Source organism: Cebus imitator, unplaced genomic scaffold (genome assembly GCF_001604975.1).
Source record: "Cebus imitator isolate Cc_AM_T3 unplaced genomic scaffold, Cebus_imitator-1.0 Scaffold323, whole genome shotgun sequence".
Taxonomy (NCBI): Eukaryota; Metazoa; Chordata; class Mammalia; order Primates; family Cebidae; genus Cebus; species Cebus imitator.
The window spans coordinates 951,857-966,779 of NW_016107638.1; the positions used below are offsets into that span (position 1 = coordinate 951,857).

The 14,923-nt window shown below is 56.3% G+C and overlaps 1 protein-coding gene across 14 annotated transcripts in view; it reads left to right on the forward strand.

The window, feature by feature from the left end:
• RIMBP2 (RIMS binding protein 2) overlaps nt 1–14,923 on the forward strand; it is a 333,192-nt gene that overhangs the window by 268,630 nt on the left and 49,639 nt on the right. For all 14 annotated transcript variants that reach the window (XM_037729912.1, XM_037729915.1, XM_017504520.2 and 11 more), the window contains 4 exons: nt 1,730–1,934; nt 6,974–7,119; nt 8,183–8,259; nt 13,345–13,454. In XM_037729912.1, coding sequence (XP_037585840.1) covers nt 1,730–1,934; nt 6,974–7,119; nt 8,183–8,259; nt 13,345–13,454 — 538 coding nt within the window. The remainder of the gene's footprint in view (nt 1–1,729; nt 1,935–6,973; nt 7,120–8,182; nt 8,260–13,344; nt 13,455–14,923) is intronic.

Here is a 14,923-nt window from a genome sequence, read left to right on the forward strand (position 1 = left end):
GGGGGGGGAGGCGATGGACGAAGAGGAGGGGGAGGCGATGGACGAAGAGGAGGGTGAGGCGATGGACGAAGAGGGGGGGAGGAGCGAAAGGGGGAGGAGCACCGGGGCCCTCGCCAAACCCTTCACTCAGGTCCCGGACGCAGCAGGAAACAGGCAGGCAAAGCCCTGCCCTCATGGGGCTGACGTGTCAGTGGGGAAATGTCAGTGTCGTCAGCCCCACAGATGACATTAATAATTCTGTAAATGGGACTTTCCCAGCCATCCTAAAGTAAGGAGTGGCGAGAAAGCAGCCTTGCATGCAGACCCGACAAGCCACCCCCTGAGGGGCGTGGTACCCACAGCTCAGGGCTAACCTCTTTTCACTGACTCAGCAAACGCTCTCTGAGCACCTGCTGGGTGCTGGGTCCATGACCCAGAAAGCAGAGCCCAGGGCCTGGAGTGTGGTCGTGGACACAGACGAGAAACAGACAGCCCAGGAGCTAACGCAGTGCGGGGAGCGGTCAGCGTGGTTGAAAAAGGAAGCCGGGGTGAGAAGGTAGAGCCCGCCCTCCGGAGACCCCTCTGTGCTGCGCCTTCTGTGATGGGTGCCAGAAACCCGTCTCAGGAGACCACGTCTCACGTAGTGCTCCAGTCCCGGGGCAGCAGGGAGCGGGGCTTTGCCCTCGAACCCCTGACCTGGGAGGAAGCACACCAGGGTCAGTGATGTCCCGAGACTGGACCCCACCCAGGCCCGTCCTGCCCCAAGGAAGGAGCTTTGCTGGGCTACCCCTTTCTTGTGTGTGTCCCAGGTGGTGCTTGCCCTCCCCAGGGCTCCCAAGGTGTGTTCGTGTTGTCTGCAAACGCAGCAGTGTTGCTGACTGAACGTAGCAGAGAGATCCCTCACTGCTCAAGTGGCGTTCTTTTTTTTTGGGGGGGGGACAGAGTTTTGCTCTTGTTACCCAGGCTGGAGTGCAATGGCGCGATCTCGGCTCACCGCAACCTCCGCCTCCTGGGTTCAGGCAATTCTCCTGCCTCAGCCTCCTGAGTAGCTGGGATTACAGGCATGCGCCACCATGCCCAGTTAATTTTTTTTTGTATTTTTAGTAGAGACGGGGTTTCACCGTGTTGACCAGGATGGTCTCCATCTCTTGACCTCGTGATCCACCCGCCTCGGCCTCCCAAAGTGCTGGGATTACAGGCGTGAGCCACCGCGCCTGGCCTTCAAGTGGCGTTCTTAAGCGTTCCGCAGTCCCAGGGGCAAGCGCCCTGGATGAGAAAAATGGCATCCCTGAATCGGTGGGACGGCACCTGAGCCACTCCCCTGAGTCTGCGCCATGTCACAGCCTCATACGCCAAGTTCCAAACAGCTCCAGCGAAGCCTGCCAACTGCCAAGTGCCCGGGCTGCACGCTAGCCCAGAACAATCTCCGGTTGGCTGAGAGCTGAGTGTTTGTAGGATTTCTTGGCACCTGTGGTTTCTCACATTGGCCAGCAGCCAGGTGGCACGAGAAGCTGGCTTTATAGGCACCGCTCTCCCGTGGAGGTGGGAGGCGGCCCCGGCTGCACACGTAACTCACAGACACATGCACACACGGTAGGAGCTCACATGCACATGCACACTCACGACAGGCATCTTCACAGACACGTGTGTGCATGTACACACACACTCTGTGCACACATGCAACACATGCGCCCACACACTTCCATCACCCAATGCCACCGCTGACCCTTGTCCTGTCTCTGCCGTGCAGTCCAAGGTTCGAGAGCTGGAAGAGAAATGCCGGACTCAGAGTGAGCAGTTCCACCTGCTGTCCCGGGACCTGGAGAAGCTCCGGCAGCACGCTGGGAAGGTTGACCTGCTGGGTGGCAGCGCGGTGGCCCCCCTGGACATCTCCACGGCCCCCAGCAAGGCTTTCCCGCAGTTCATGAATGGCCTAGCCACCTCCCTCGGCAAAGGTAAGCACCTTGACCTCCGCCTTTGCTGTGGTGGGGAAAGAATGGCTGTTAGCTGCCTGCGAAGCTGTGCACAAGGGAAGTTGGTTTGGTGACAGCTGGCGAAGCGTACGGGGACCTGTCACCACAGTGGGTAGGATGAGAACAGGGCTGCTCACATCCCTGGATGCACGGTGCACCCAGCACCTCACAGGCACCCACAAATGTGTGGCCCACACATTTTCTCACCTGTAAAATGGGCCCATTTTACAGATGTAAGAAAAACCAAGGCACTAGGGTGGGTCATAGAGACGCTGATGAAGGCTCAGTCTAGGATCTGAACCCAGTCTGGCTGTAGAGTCTACCCTGGCAACCACTCCACGAGGATTTCTTGGCCGGGTACCCGCATTGTTCTGTGAAGCTTGTTTCTCTGTGTCGCTTGTTTTTCCTTCCTTCTCGTCTCTGCAACCTGTCGGTGATGTTAGGGCGAGCTTAGAACTTCTGTTCCAGCAAAGGCAGCAGTGAACGTAAGGCCTCAGCCCTCAGCCGTCACAGTCCTGCTCAGAGGCAGGGCAGGAGAAGCCCCCTGTGCATGCCAGGGAGTTTAGTCTTGGTCGCAGGTAGAACAATCACAGGTATGCTTTAACCAGACCTCGGGGGAAGTTCACGCCCAGGCACCTCTGGGATGATGGGGATGCAGAGGTGACAGGCTTCATGCTGGGCTCTGCCCGCCTGTTTAAGAAGTTGGTTTAGAAAGAATAAGGGAGATGAACATCTGAACCTCACTGTGGAATTCTGTAAAAGAGATAATTTGCAAATTTCCCCTAGTTCTTATTAGAATATATGATAAGTACCTTGGGTGCTTTTATCATTAAAATAAGGAGATGCCACTTGGTTTTGCTAAAAAGTTCTCCTGCCTCTCTCCTCTTCCCACACCTCCCCACGCCTTACTGTCTGGTCCACGCATCAGAGAGAATGGGGTGGGGTGAGTGGCCGAGGCTGCGGGAGGCCAGCGGGCAGGGCCAGGGTCCACGCGCTCCGTCGCTCACCTCCAGGCACTTGGGACACCCGGGCTGCATGCCGTACTCAGGTTGCGACATTGAGAGCTCCTGCTGGCAGGCAGATGATACTCGGGGAGCCTCTGATCCAGATGGTGCAAGCCGACCGGGTGACAAGGTGGACGGTGACCTGGGCTCTTCTGGATGGTCCTGGAAGGCAGCGCCGAGAAACCACGCTTAAGCTGTGAAGGCTGAAGGGCGGAGGAAAACAAGACAGTTTCAATTCTTCCCTGGGGAAAACAGAACTCACGTGCGGACTCCCCACACGCTCTCCGTCCTGCCAAGGGCCACGCAGAGCCCTGTACCATGCAACAAGAAAAGCAGGCTTCTGCTCTGAGAAACCCGCTGACACTCAGGCCCAGAGTTTTTCCTGGGGGCTGCCCGCACGGGTGCCCCAGCCACTGAAGCCCCAGGCTCACGGAAGGAAAGCAGGTGCTCGGCCTAAGCTGTGCACTGTGCACAAGCTGGGCCTGGTGAGTGCCTCCATCAGGGGACAGCTTCTTCCAGTGTCGGGGATATTTCAGAAGCTGAGTTCCTGACAGCAGCCAGTCACCACCTTGCAAGCTGGCCCTTCTGAAAGCGGCAGTCCCAGGCCTGCCCGGTGAGCCCGAGGCCACACAGCATGTGAATGTGGGACCCCCAGCGAAGCTCCCAGGTCAGGGAGACGGGAACAGTTTGGAAAAAGGAATACGATGAACAACAGTGGAAAATGCACACTCAGTAAAAGCAGAAACACCACAGCGGTACCAACCATGCCTTCACTAGCCAGGACCACCTGGGTTTCCTCACAGGCCAGAAGATGCACCCTCCTAATTAACCCAGCTCCTTTGATCCCCGTTTCCTCACCCACTGGGGTCCCCTAGCACGGCCCATGCCCATCTCCCCTGGCATTGCCCTGGCACTCTTCTCACAGTGCCGTGTCACTGATGGCAGCAGAGGCCAGTGCCTCAGAGAGCTGCCCTGCGCCACCTGGACCCCACGAGAGCACTCTTCCCTACAGATGGCGCAGGCCCCTCTTCCAGGCCTCAGCTTAGGGTCTCCTGGTGTTTTATTCTTCCCCCCCCCCCACTCTCTGAGTGTGTTTACTTGTTTTTGTACATTTTTTCCAACTTTGAGGTACAGTGGATAATTAGAAATCATATATATTTAAGGTGCACGACTTGATCCGATGTAACATAAGATCAATTGTGAAATGATCATCACAGCCAAGCTCATTGACATGTCCGCCTCCCACGCACCTCCTCACATGGTTACCTTTACTTTTCGTGGTGGAAACCCTTAAGATCTGCCTCCTTGACAAATTTCAAGTCTACACTCCAGCATTCTTTTTTTTTTTTTTTTCCAGTTGGAGTCTCACTCTGTCACCCAGGCTGGAGTGCAATGATGCGATCTCTGCTCACTGCAACCTCCATCTCCTGGGTTCAAGCCATTCTCCTGCCTCAGCCTCCCGAGTAGCTGGGATTACAGGTGTGCACCACCACACCTGGCTAATTTTTGTATTTTTAGTAGAGACGGGGTTTCACCATGTTGGCCAGGCTGGTCTTGAACTCCTGACCTCAGGTGATGCACCTGCCTCGGCCTCCCAAAGTGCTGGGATTACTGGCGTGAGCCACGCGCTGGCCTACAATCTAGTATTCTAGCTGCATTCCCGTTTCTGTGCAGGAGCTCCCCAGAGCCTGCACGTCCTGTGCCTTGAGCCAGCAGTGCCACCCAGCCCCTGCTAACCACTGTTCTGCTCCCTGCTTCAGCGAGTTGGGCTTGTGGAGGTTTCGCATGTGAGTGGGGCCACCCGTGCCCCGTGCCTCTCTGTGCCTGGATTACTTTACTTCACTTAGCCTAGAGTCCTCAGGTCTATCATGCTGTCATTAGGTCAGGGTGTCCTTCTTTCCTAAGGCCAGATGACGTCCCATCGTGTTCATATCCGTATTTTCATCTGTTCATCGCCACAGATCTTCCCCCCACGCTGATCTGAGAGAGCGGGTGCTGGTCACCAGATAGAGAAGGATCCCAGGCAGACGTGCCGTCACTTACCTGTGCCTTCACCCAGGGCCCCTCTGGCCGGTGGCTGGTGCTGGCCAGAGGCTGGCGTGGGCCATGAAGGGGCTCGGGTTCTGTATGGGGAGGCACCTCAGGCATAGGCGGAGGCTGTGGAGTCAGCATGTGAGGCCAGCGTTGCACATGCAACGGTCCCTGGGAAGCTCTAGGAAGGGAGCGTGCTGGGGAGGGGTGTGGTCTCCTGTCCCCGCCTGCCCCCAGCACAGCCAGTTTTTCTTCCAGTATGAGAGATGGGTTTTTTTGAGTTAAACACCAGACACCATTGATTTGGAATTAGCCATATTTTTCTAGAAAACACCTATTTTGAAGCATTACCGTCGTGAGAGTGCGGCGTTTGCATCCTCAGGGCCCGGTGGGCACCAACCCCGCCTGAAGGCACTGCACGTTTTGTTTCAGCTCACGCTCTCTTCTCAGGACAACGGCGGGTAAAAGCTGCCATGGGATTACATTCGTTTTCTCTAGAGAGTTGGGTTGGTACAAGTTCAGCGTGCATACGAGGTGACTGCTGTCTTCACGTCACCGTCGTCAGCTCTGTTGTCCCATGTAGTTCACGGCAGCAGCTGCGCGGGCAGGAAGGGCCAAGTTCTGCTGCGGTGACAAGCAGCCCCCAGCCTCGGAATGCCCGAGGACAGTGTTTCCTGTCTGGAAAGTGTCCTGGCCACTGTGTGGGGAGGAACAGTGGATTTTGCCCACAAGTGGAGCCTGCCACTCCCCTCCAGGTTCACAAGGTGTCACTTGCGGAGCAGAGGAGAGGCAGCAGTGGTGGAGGGGGGAGCCCTGCAGCAGGCCTGCTCTCGGCCGGGTTTCGGAGGCTTCTGGGAGCAGAATCGTTCGATACTCACTTTGCACCTATGACACGCCACGCCACGCCACGCCACGTTACAGTGAAGAAAACAGGGTCCTGCCCTCCAGGATTCGATGCTCTCACAGGGGCCCCGTGGCAGGGCTGCCCAGATGTCCTGCCCGTCACTCCTTTAGCCTGGTGCTGTGGGGCCTGCAAGGGGGGACTCCTAGGGCAACCGTTATTGAAATACTCTTCATGGTTTTTTGAATCATTTTAACTTCCCAATTTGGACTCGGCAATTTATATTCATCAGTGAGGTGACTGTCAAGATGTGACGGCCACAGAGGCCAGGGGTCCCCAGGAGGCGGCATCCTCATCCCCAGTGGCACGGAGCCTGGGAAGGAAGCAGCCCGTCATGCTCACACCTGGAGCCTGGTGAAAGGTCGCCTGACACGCAGGCCAGGGTCAGTCACGGCGCTCACCGCTCCCTTCCAGGCGGCAGGACAGGGCTCAGCTGCCCCTTGAGGATGCAGGGGGATGGGACAGGATGGGACAAGAACCACTTCAGTCCTTGCACATCTCTTGTCAAGAGTATTTTTTGGCCACAAACCCACCCCTTTGGCCAGTTAGGACTCACCGGGTCATCAGTGACAGCAAAGCCAACCTAGACTGCTGTGAGCAAAAAGGAGTCAGTCTGTCCTCTGGAGCAGATGAAGAGCCAGGAGACGCCCTCAGGTACATCTCGAACCAGGGGCTCCAAGCCCCTCAGAAGGATCCGGCTTCGTTCCGTCTCGCTGTGGGCAGGCGCCATCCTGCAGTGAGCGCTCCTCTTCCAGGTGCAGGAGGTCTGCGGCCGCTCAATTTTAAGCTGAGGAAAGGAGCAGCCTCTTTGCCGTCAGCTCTCCTTCAGTTCCCTCTGCCCGTCCTCGTCCCGTGCCCCCAAACACGCATTACAGCCAGGGTGACTCTGCCCACTGGACGGGCCCAGAGCTGAGGGTGGGGTCACACCAGCCTGTGTTGATGGGGAGCAGGAGATGGGTGGACCCCAAAATGAATCTCAGCAGCTGATGTCAAAGAGGGGAAAGGCACCTGGGGAGGCAAATGACCAATGCACTTTTACCATATTACTTATTTTTTTTCAACTTGTTTTTGATGTTCGTGGCCAGGTCAGGAGAGTGCGATCGGAAGCAGCTCTGCAACCCGTGAATATATCTGGCCTCTTCCGCAGCCCCGTGACAGGCCGGAGCCTCTGTCTGCCAAGCCCACCTTCCTGTTGAGGTCCGGTAGCCCAAGATGCAGATCTGAGTCCGATGTGAGTGCCCCCCGCCCGCGCCGGGGCGTCAGGGGTGGACACTGGCCAGTCTGTCCGTTTTTCCTTCCCCGCCCTCCTCCCTCTCTTCCTCCTGGCTGGTTCTTCCCTTCGCCCCTGTTAATTCCCTGGCCTGTGTGTGGGACGTGGGGGCCCTGCTGTGAACACAGGTGACGTCCCTGCTCTAGTGAGGGAACACTGGCAAGGCAGCGCTGAGAAAAGCGAATCCCATCCGGGGCCATTGATGCAGAGAGGGCCAGGAGGGGCCTGTGGGGGGCAGGGGGCCCTGGGCACTTTGATAGGAAGGGGCTGGTATGGCTGGAGAGGGGGTAGGGCAGAGAACAGCACTTGGCTTTTTGTCCAAGTCCAAGGTGAAGCCATTGGAAGCCATTAAGGCAGGGAGTGGCATGGCCTAATTTCTGCTGAAAGGCTGCTCCAGCCTGTGTGGGGAATGCTCTGGGGGAGTGACAGTGGAATCACGGGGTGCGGGGGGGCGTTGTGCACATCCTGCTCGGGTTCACCCCCCCCCGTGAGAAAAGCTCACACCCGCTGACTCCCAGGGTCACTGTCGGAAACGCACGGCAGGGTCCCCACACTCCACAAACCCCAGACAGCAGGAAGAGAGGATGGGGGCTGGCACTGGGCATGTCAGATGGGGAGGGGGGCCTCCTCCGCAGACTGAGCCCTGGAGGCCATGTGCCCAGAGCCGCAGCAGCCTCATGTCTCCCACAGACCCCACAGGGCCTGCCTGCCACCCCAAGTGTCTCACACCCTGAATTCTGCTGGGGAGAGGCCCTGCCTTCACGCCTTAGCTTGCTGTTTGGGGACTGGGTTCTCTATGAACACAGAGGGGGCCTGTGTGACTAAGAGGTCCGCACCGAGGGACCACCTTCCTCTCTGGGCCCATATGTGGGGGTGTGGGATGGCAGTGCCTCCTGGGGGTGCCACAGTCTCCAGCTGTCCCTCCCAGGATCTGGGAAGCTGTGAGGGGCTTTCCCATGTGCCGTGGGCAGGGGTGGGATGCCTCTAGCTTCAGTAGCCCTCACAACCATTGTATCCTTCACAGATGGAGAATGAACAGAATTCTAATACCTCAAAGCAGAGATACTCGGGGAAGGTCCACCTCTGTGTCGCCCGCTACAGGTAAGCGTGGCCCTCTGTGCCCCTGACCCCCTGGAGCATGGATGCTTTCGGGCAGATAAGGGGTTGGGCCTGGGAACATTCTGGGGTATGAGAAGGACCCTTCTCCCAGGACTGAAGAGAAGGTGGGATTTTAGCCTGGCCTGGAGGCCAAGCAGAGTTTGGTAGACAGAGTCTGGGTGGCACACACACCTCCCCGGCTGCCGTGACAGCAGATCACGAGCCTAAAACTACAAGATTTCTCCTCTCGTGACCCCGGAGGCAGAAGTCTGAGATGGAGGTGTTGGCGGGGCCTCGCTCCTGAGGGCTCCGAGGAGGGGTCCTTGCTGCCTCTTCTGGCTGCCGGAGCCCGGGCGGGCCTGGCTTACAGCTGCACGGCTGCAGTCCCTGCCTCCGTCCCCTGCCCTGGCGCCTCCGTTCCCTGCCCTGGCACCTCCCTGTCCCGTGCATTCCCCCTTCTTCCTGTAAGGATACACGTGCCCGGATTGGAGTCTGCCCCACTGCAGTGAGGTCTGTCCTAACTCCATCGTGTTCGCAAAGGCTGTTTCCACATATCGTCCCATTCACAGGTGCAGGGGTTTGGCCACGAATGCGTCTTTCCAGGGGACAGGGTTCAACCCACACAGGCAGCCACCGAGAGTGAAAGAGGGGCATGTGTCCAGCGCCCTGATTTCCCACTACTAACAGTAAAAGAAGGGACGTGTCCAGAGCCCTGATTTCCTACTACTGAGAGCGAAAGAGGGGACATGTCCAGCGCCCTGCACTCCCGCCGCTGAGACTGAAAGGGGCATGTGTCCAGCGCCGGCTCTCCCACACCCTCACCTTCTCCCGGTGCTGCAGGCTGCATCTCGCTGCATGACAGCCACTGTGTGGGCTTCCCCACCGGGGCCTTCAGCGTCCGAGCTCACTGAGAAATAACAGGAACCAGTTTTGTCCCACACACATCTCAGGTCCTCCATGGAGCCTCCGCAAAGGCAGACATGGGTGAGGATGAGCGGCCCCAGGACTGCACTCCCTGACCATCAGGAAAGCAAGCTGCAGCCAGCTGTGCCCACAGGTGGACACTTAGGAGTTCATCAGCCAGAGGCAGCAGGCCCAAGACACCGCCGTCCACCCCCATTTCTTTGCCCTCACGAAGACCAGGCCTTCTGTCTCGCAGATGCTGCAACAGCTCTGAGTGTGGGATTGGCCCGAGGCCGATCTGACGGTACTTCAGAGGCAAATACCCCTGCCCTTTAGCTGGCATTGGGCAGCCAGAGTCCCTTAACTGGGTCTCTGCAGTCTGTTTAGGGACCAAGCTTCGGCTTATATGCCACCCTCACTAGATCCTTAAGCTTTGTTCCTGCAGAGGGGGTGACTCTTGACTTCAGCCAATCCGTCCACCTCGAATACCTTTGCTTTCTCCAGTGAGTGCCATTTCCAATAACCACGGGTCACTTTCTGCTCGTTGGTACGACACGAGTTTCACCAACACAAACCTGTTTCCGAGGTTCAGGTAGCAGAAGCACTGGGTGTCTGCCCCTGGGCTGTGGGCTCCCCAGTTAGAATCCAGCCCAGGCAAACAGGAGTGCCGGCTGCCTGCAGTTGGCACGCCCACCGTCCGCTCATCTGTCACAGTGCTGGAGGACCAAGTCACACAGCAGGGAGAGGCAGTTGCATGCAGACGCACACGGCACAGTTGGCGGGGCCGGATGAAGACACAGTCCCACGCCTGGCTCCCTCCGTCCCGTCCTTGCTGTGTGTGGAGCAGGCCCAGGTGCTGCCATTCACTCGGCCCTCAGTGCCAGCACAGGGCCACCACGAGCCATGACCCACGCACATTCTCCTTATCTCTCTTTTTCAGTGATATTCCTATTTTACTGGTGATCGTTTTATGCCTTTTTCTTTTTTGTTTTTAACACCCACTTTCCCCAAAACCAATCCAAGTCAGATTGTGAGGAGCACGTAGTGGCGGTCCCCAAGGGAACTGGTTCCGAGTTCTCCAGAGGCCGTTAGAGCCCCTGAGAGGTGGCCTTGGCGGGAGGAGGGGGGTTGTGTTTTCTGCCCTGGGTCTAATCAGTGTCCCTTCATGCTACCATCATTCAGCAACTTGCTTAGACGTTTCTGCGGGCCAAAAGCCTCTTGCTCACCTGGGTGCTCACTGGGTGCCGAGGCAGCCTCTCCCCGCCCTCCATGCAGGGCTGCCTTGGTGTCCACATGTCCTCCCTTCCATCTGTTGCAGCCTCTGCTGCAGGGATAGCCTTGCTGAGGGCTCCTGGGGCCCTCCCACCTGAGGTCCAGGGCGAGGTTGGCACATTCACCACCACCCTTCCTTTGCCAGCTGTGTGGAGAGAGGGTCCTTGCCACACAGTTCACCCGTTTGCAGTGAGCAGCCTGGGCCTGCCGCTGTGCTCACAGATGCCACGGCCACGTGCCAGAGGCTCCCATCGCCCCCCAGAAGCCATTTCCGTCAGTGATCATCTGTCCCTCCTCCCCCACCTCCCGTGCTGAGGGACCCCTGACCCACCTCCCACCTCCATCTCTGTGGAGTGCCCGCTCCCGTGATCACCCGTCCCTCCTCCCCCGCCTCTAGTCCTGAGTGGACCCCTGACCCACCTCTGTCTCTGTCGAGTCCCCGCTCCAGACGTGTCCCATGGCTGCATGCACATCACACAGCATGTGGCGGCTTCTGCCCTGAGCACCCACAAGGTTTCATGATATCCAGGGTCCACATGCAGGAGCACCCACGAGGTTGTCACATCAGCGTCATATTCTCTCGTAGGATCTCCCAATTTTTATCTGTGCCCTCAGCAGCCGGGGACCTTCCACCCTCTTGGCCTCCGCGGCCTCCCTCTCCGTCTCTCAGGGCGCGGCCTCCCTCTCCGTCTCTCGGGGCGCGGCCTCCCTCTCCGTCTCTCAGGGTGCATCTTCCCCACCTGCTCCCCTGCAGAAGCATCTCTTCCTGAGCATCAGGTGTGGGTGCTCCTGAAGGTGTAGCCTGGGGGCTCCTGGTCTTCCCACTCCCTCCCTCCTCCTCCTCCAGCTTCTGTGTCTCAGCTGTCGACACATCCAGACCCCCCAGCAGAACCCCTGCAGAGCCCCGCTCGGTGACCTGTATCCCCTCCTGCTCACCCTGAGGCCAGAAAGCTGCAAGTCCTCCTGTACCTCGCCCCCTTAGCCCTGCATCCAGGCAAACTGCATTTCCACAGCCGCCTAAGTCGCTCCCTGACCACATTCCTTTGCTGAAGCTCCTGCACCAAGCCGCATCCACACAGCACTCAAGAGGCCTCTTTGTAAAATGCTAACACGACCATGTCACTCCTTGGCTTGAAGCCCTTTCAGTACTTTCCAGAGCTCGTGAGATCGTGTTGAAACCACCCTGGCCCCTGCCAACCTCATCTCTCTCCTCCCTGCCTCTGGGCCTTGGCACACGCTATTCCTCCTTCCAGAAGGTCCTGTCCTGTTGCGCCCCGGAGCGTTGCGTTAGGGGTTGCCCCATGTCTGTTCCTGGTGCACAGCCCTCTGGGCTGACTTGCTGGGTGCCGTCAGGCACTTAGATTGGGTTCCTAGACCTCTGCACTCTGACTGTGAGGGGCCATGTGACGTGGTGTGGTTAAAACTGCGTGGGATGGGTCAGGAGGTCTCAGCTCTGGTACCCCCCACCCCACCCACTTCATCAGCTTGTGACTTTGGGCATGTTGCATGACCTCACACAGCCATTGAAATTGGGGTGTTATCTTCTCTGCTTTCTTAAGATTTAAAGGCCCTCAAATAAAACGTGCTTAAAAGTGTTGGTAAACTGCACAGCGCCACTGATGTGTGAATCATTTTTATATCGTAATTATAATATTACAGTGCCTGGCTATCCTCCCCAACTATCAAGAATGTTGTTTTGGCCGGGCGCGGTGGCTCACGCCTGTAATCCCAGCACTTTGGGAGGCCGAGGCGGGTGGATCACGAGGTCAAGAGATCGAGACCATCCTGGTCAACATGGTGAAACCCCATCTCTACTAAAAATACAAAAAATTCAGCTGGGCATGGTGGTGTGTGCCTGTAATCCCAGCTACTCAGGAGGCTGAGGCAGGAGAATTGCCTGAACCCAGGAGACGGAGGTTGCAGTGAGCTGAGATCGTGCCATTGCACTCCAGCCTGGGTAACAAGAGTGAAACTCTGTCTCAAAAAAAAAAAAAAAAAAAAGAATGTTGTTTTCATTTTTTAATGAGTTCTTCACTGTTAAGTTAATTTGCCTTTTATTTAGAAAAGCCCCAATTCTTCTGAATTTGTTTCATGTGTTTGATTTTCCAAGTTGGACACGGCTTTGAAAATTCTTAATCCCAGTATGTTGAGGACTGGAGAATATGGACGCTCTTACCTTCCTGCGAGTGGGGCGGGGGAGGGTAAAATCATGCATCTGTTTTTCTGAGATTTTGACTGTCCACCCCCAAGACCTTAAAAATGTAGATATAGATGTCTTTGACCAAACAGATACATTTCCTAGGATTTGTCGTTAGTAAGAAATCGTGGAAGTGCACAAAAACATGTCTATAAGAATATATACTGCAACACTCTGTCAGAAGTGAGAAGAAACATCCACACCATGTTAGGAAGCGGGTTAGAGAAAGGATAACATGTTCAGTGGAATACTCTACAGCCATGAAAAAGAATCTGATACAAATATTTCATGAGGTAGAAGTATAGAATGCTATCTTGCAAGGTCAGAGAATAAGCAGATTGCTAAATAGTATATGTGATTCCCTTTTTGCTAAATTATTGAAAGATTTACTTTACATTTACTTGTTAATTTGGAGATTTATGTTACGGCAGAAGAGGTAAGTGTGAATAAAATGTCAGAATCATAAACCTGTTATCCGATACAAAGAGTTCTGAGCATATAGCTTTGTTTTGGAATTGCACTTTAAGTCTGTGTGTGTGAGCTGGCAGCAGCCTGCGTTTCCCGTGTACAGAGCGCTCATCAGCCCTGAACTGTGCCGTGGGTTGGTAATTCCCTAGGAGTGGGGAGCAGCTGTGTGCCTGCCCAACGTTCCGAGGGGCAGGGGTGCGGCCGTGTCTTCCAGACCCTCTAACTAAGTAACTGTGTTTCTCCTGCAGCTACAACCCCTTCGATGGACCCAATGAGAACCCGGAAGCTGAGCTGCCCCTCACGGCGGGAAAATACCTCTACGTCTATGGAGACATGGATGAGGATGGGTTCTATGAAGGTCTCTGTTGGAACATGGCTGTGGCGGACGTAGGCTGGGCGGGTCCACCCCGCAGACCAGCTCGTCCAGGGGCCTGACTGATGTGCAGGGCTCCCAGCACACCCCCAGCCGCCCAGCCCTCTGCTCTGACCCTGCCCCACTGCATAATTTTCTCCTCTTTGATGACTGGAAAGAAACCTGGGCGGGTTTCCAGTGTTCAGCTCCAAGCTGACCCCTGACACATGGTAGATGTTTTCTGCTAATCTCTGCAGGGCTTTGGCAGCTATTTGCAGACACATGGTGCCAGGAGACCCTCTGCTTCCAGAAGGGTCTCTGCGGCCCTTGTCTTTCAGCCCAGCACCCTCGGGGGCTCCCAGAGGCCTCCTCTCTGGCAGAGCCTTGTTCTGCTGCAGGTGACCTCATGGGAAGGTGGCTGTTGGCACCTGCGGAAGGCCCTCCATCCCCTTGGCTTTGAGGACCTGTTGCCGACTTAGGGGGTGGCCCCAGGTCGTCCCTGCTCATTCCCTTGAGGTCCCTCCTCGGAATTTGAGATCAGGGAATGTGAGCCCTCCATCTGAAATGCCCCACCTTTTGTTGCCTTTTTAGCTTGAGGCTAAACACGTAATAGGACCAGCAGCCCAGACATCAACATTCTAAAGGATTTGGTTCCCATACTCCCTGTGGGTGTCAACTGCACTGGACAACAGCGTTTTGTCTCCCCCTTCCCCTGAGCAGAAGGAATATTTCTTGCTGAGCTAGCAGGTTTCTCTTTCATGACCTCGTGCTGTCTTCTCAGAGCAGATGGAGGCCCCAGGTGCTTTTCCTGGGTGTTTACTTGGGGTGAGGTTGGGTCACTTCTAGAGGCTTCCGTGAGCAGGAGCCCAGGAGGCAAGCTGCCCCACTCATGCCCGCTCACCAGCCGCCCCGCTCAGAGCCGCCCCACTCATGCTCGCTCACCAGCTGTTCCTGGCTCTGGACGGTCCAGCCAGCAACTCTTGGCACAGCTGGTAGCAAAGCAGTTTGAATTCTTCCTGTAAGTCCACATCATCACCACTGATTTTCACATAAGCACCGAAATATGTGCCCAAGGCAGCTGCCAGAAAACCTGCCATTGAAATCTCTGGAACTTTCTCACCATGCATTGAGCCCACAGAAGCTTTCCAGGAGCCTCTTTGCAGGCAGGGATCAGAACTCAGGGCTCGACTGTCTGTGCGACAGCTTGAAACGTCCTTTACCTTTTGTGCCTCAGCTTCCTGTGCTATAGAACGAAGACAGTAATAGTACCCACTGCATAACGCATCTGTGAGGATAAATGAGGTCATAGATATGAAGGCCTTAGCGTAGAGGTTAGCACATAGTAATTGATTAATAAACAGTAGCTATCACCATCATCACCACCATTATAATCATCGTAGCCATCACCACCATCACCACCACCATCACCACCACCACCACCACCACCATCACCACCACCACCACCACCACCACCA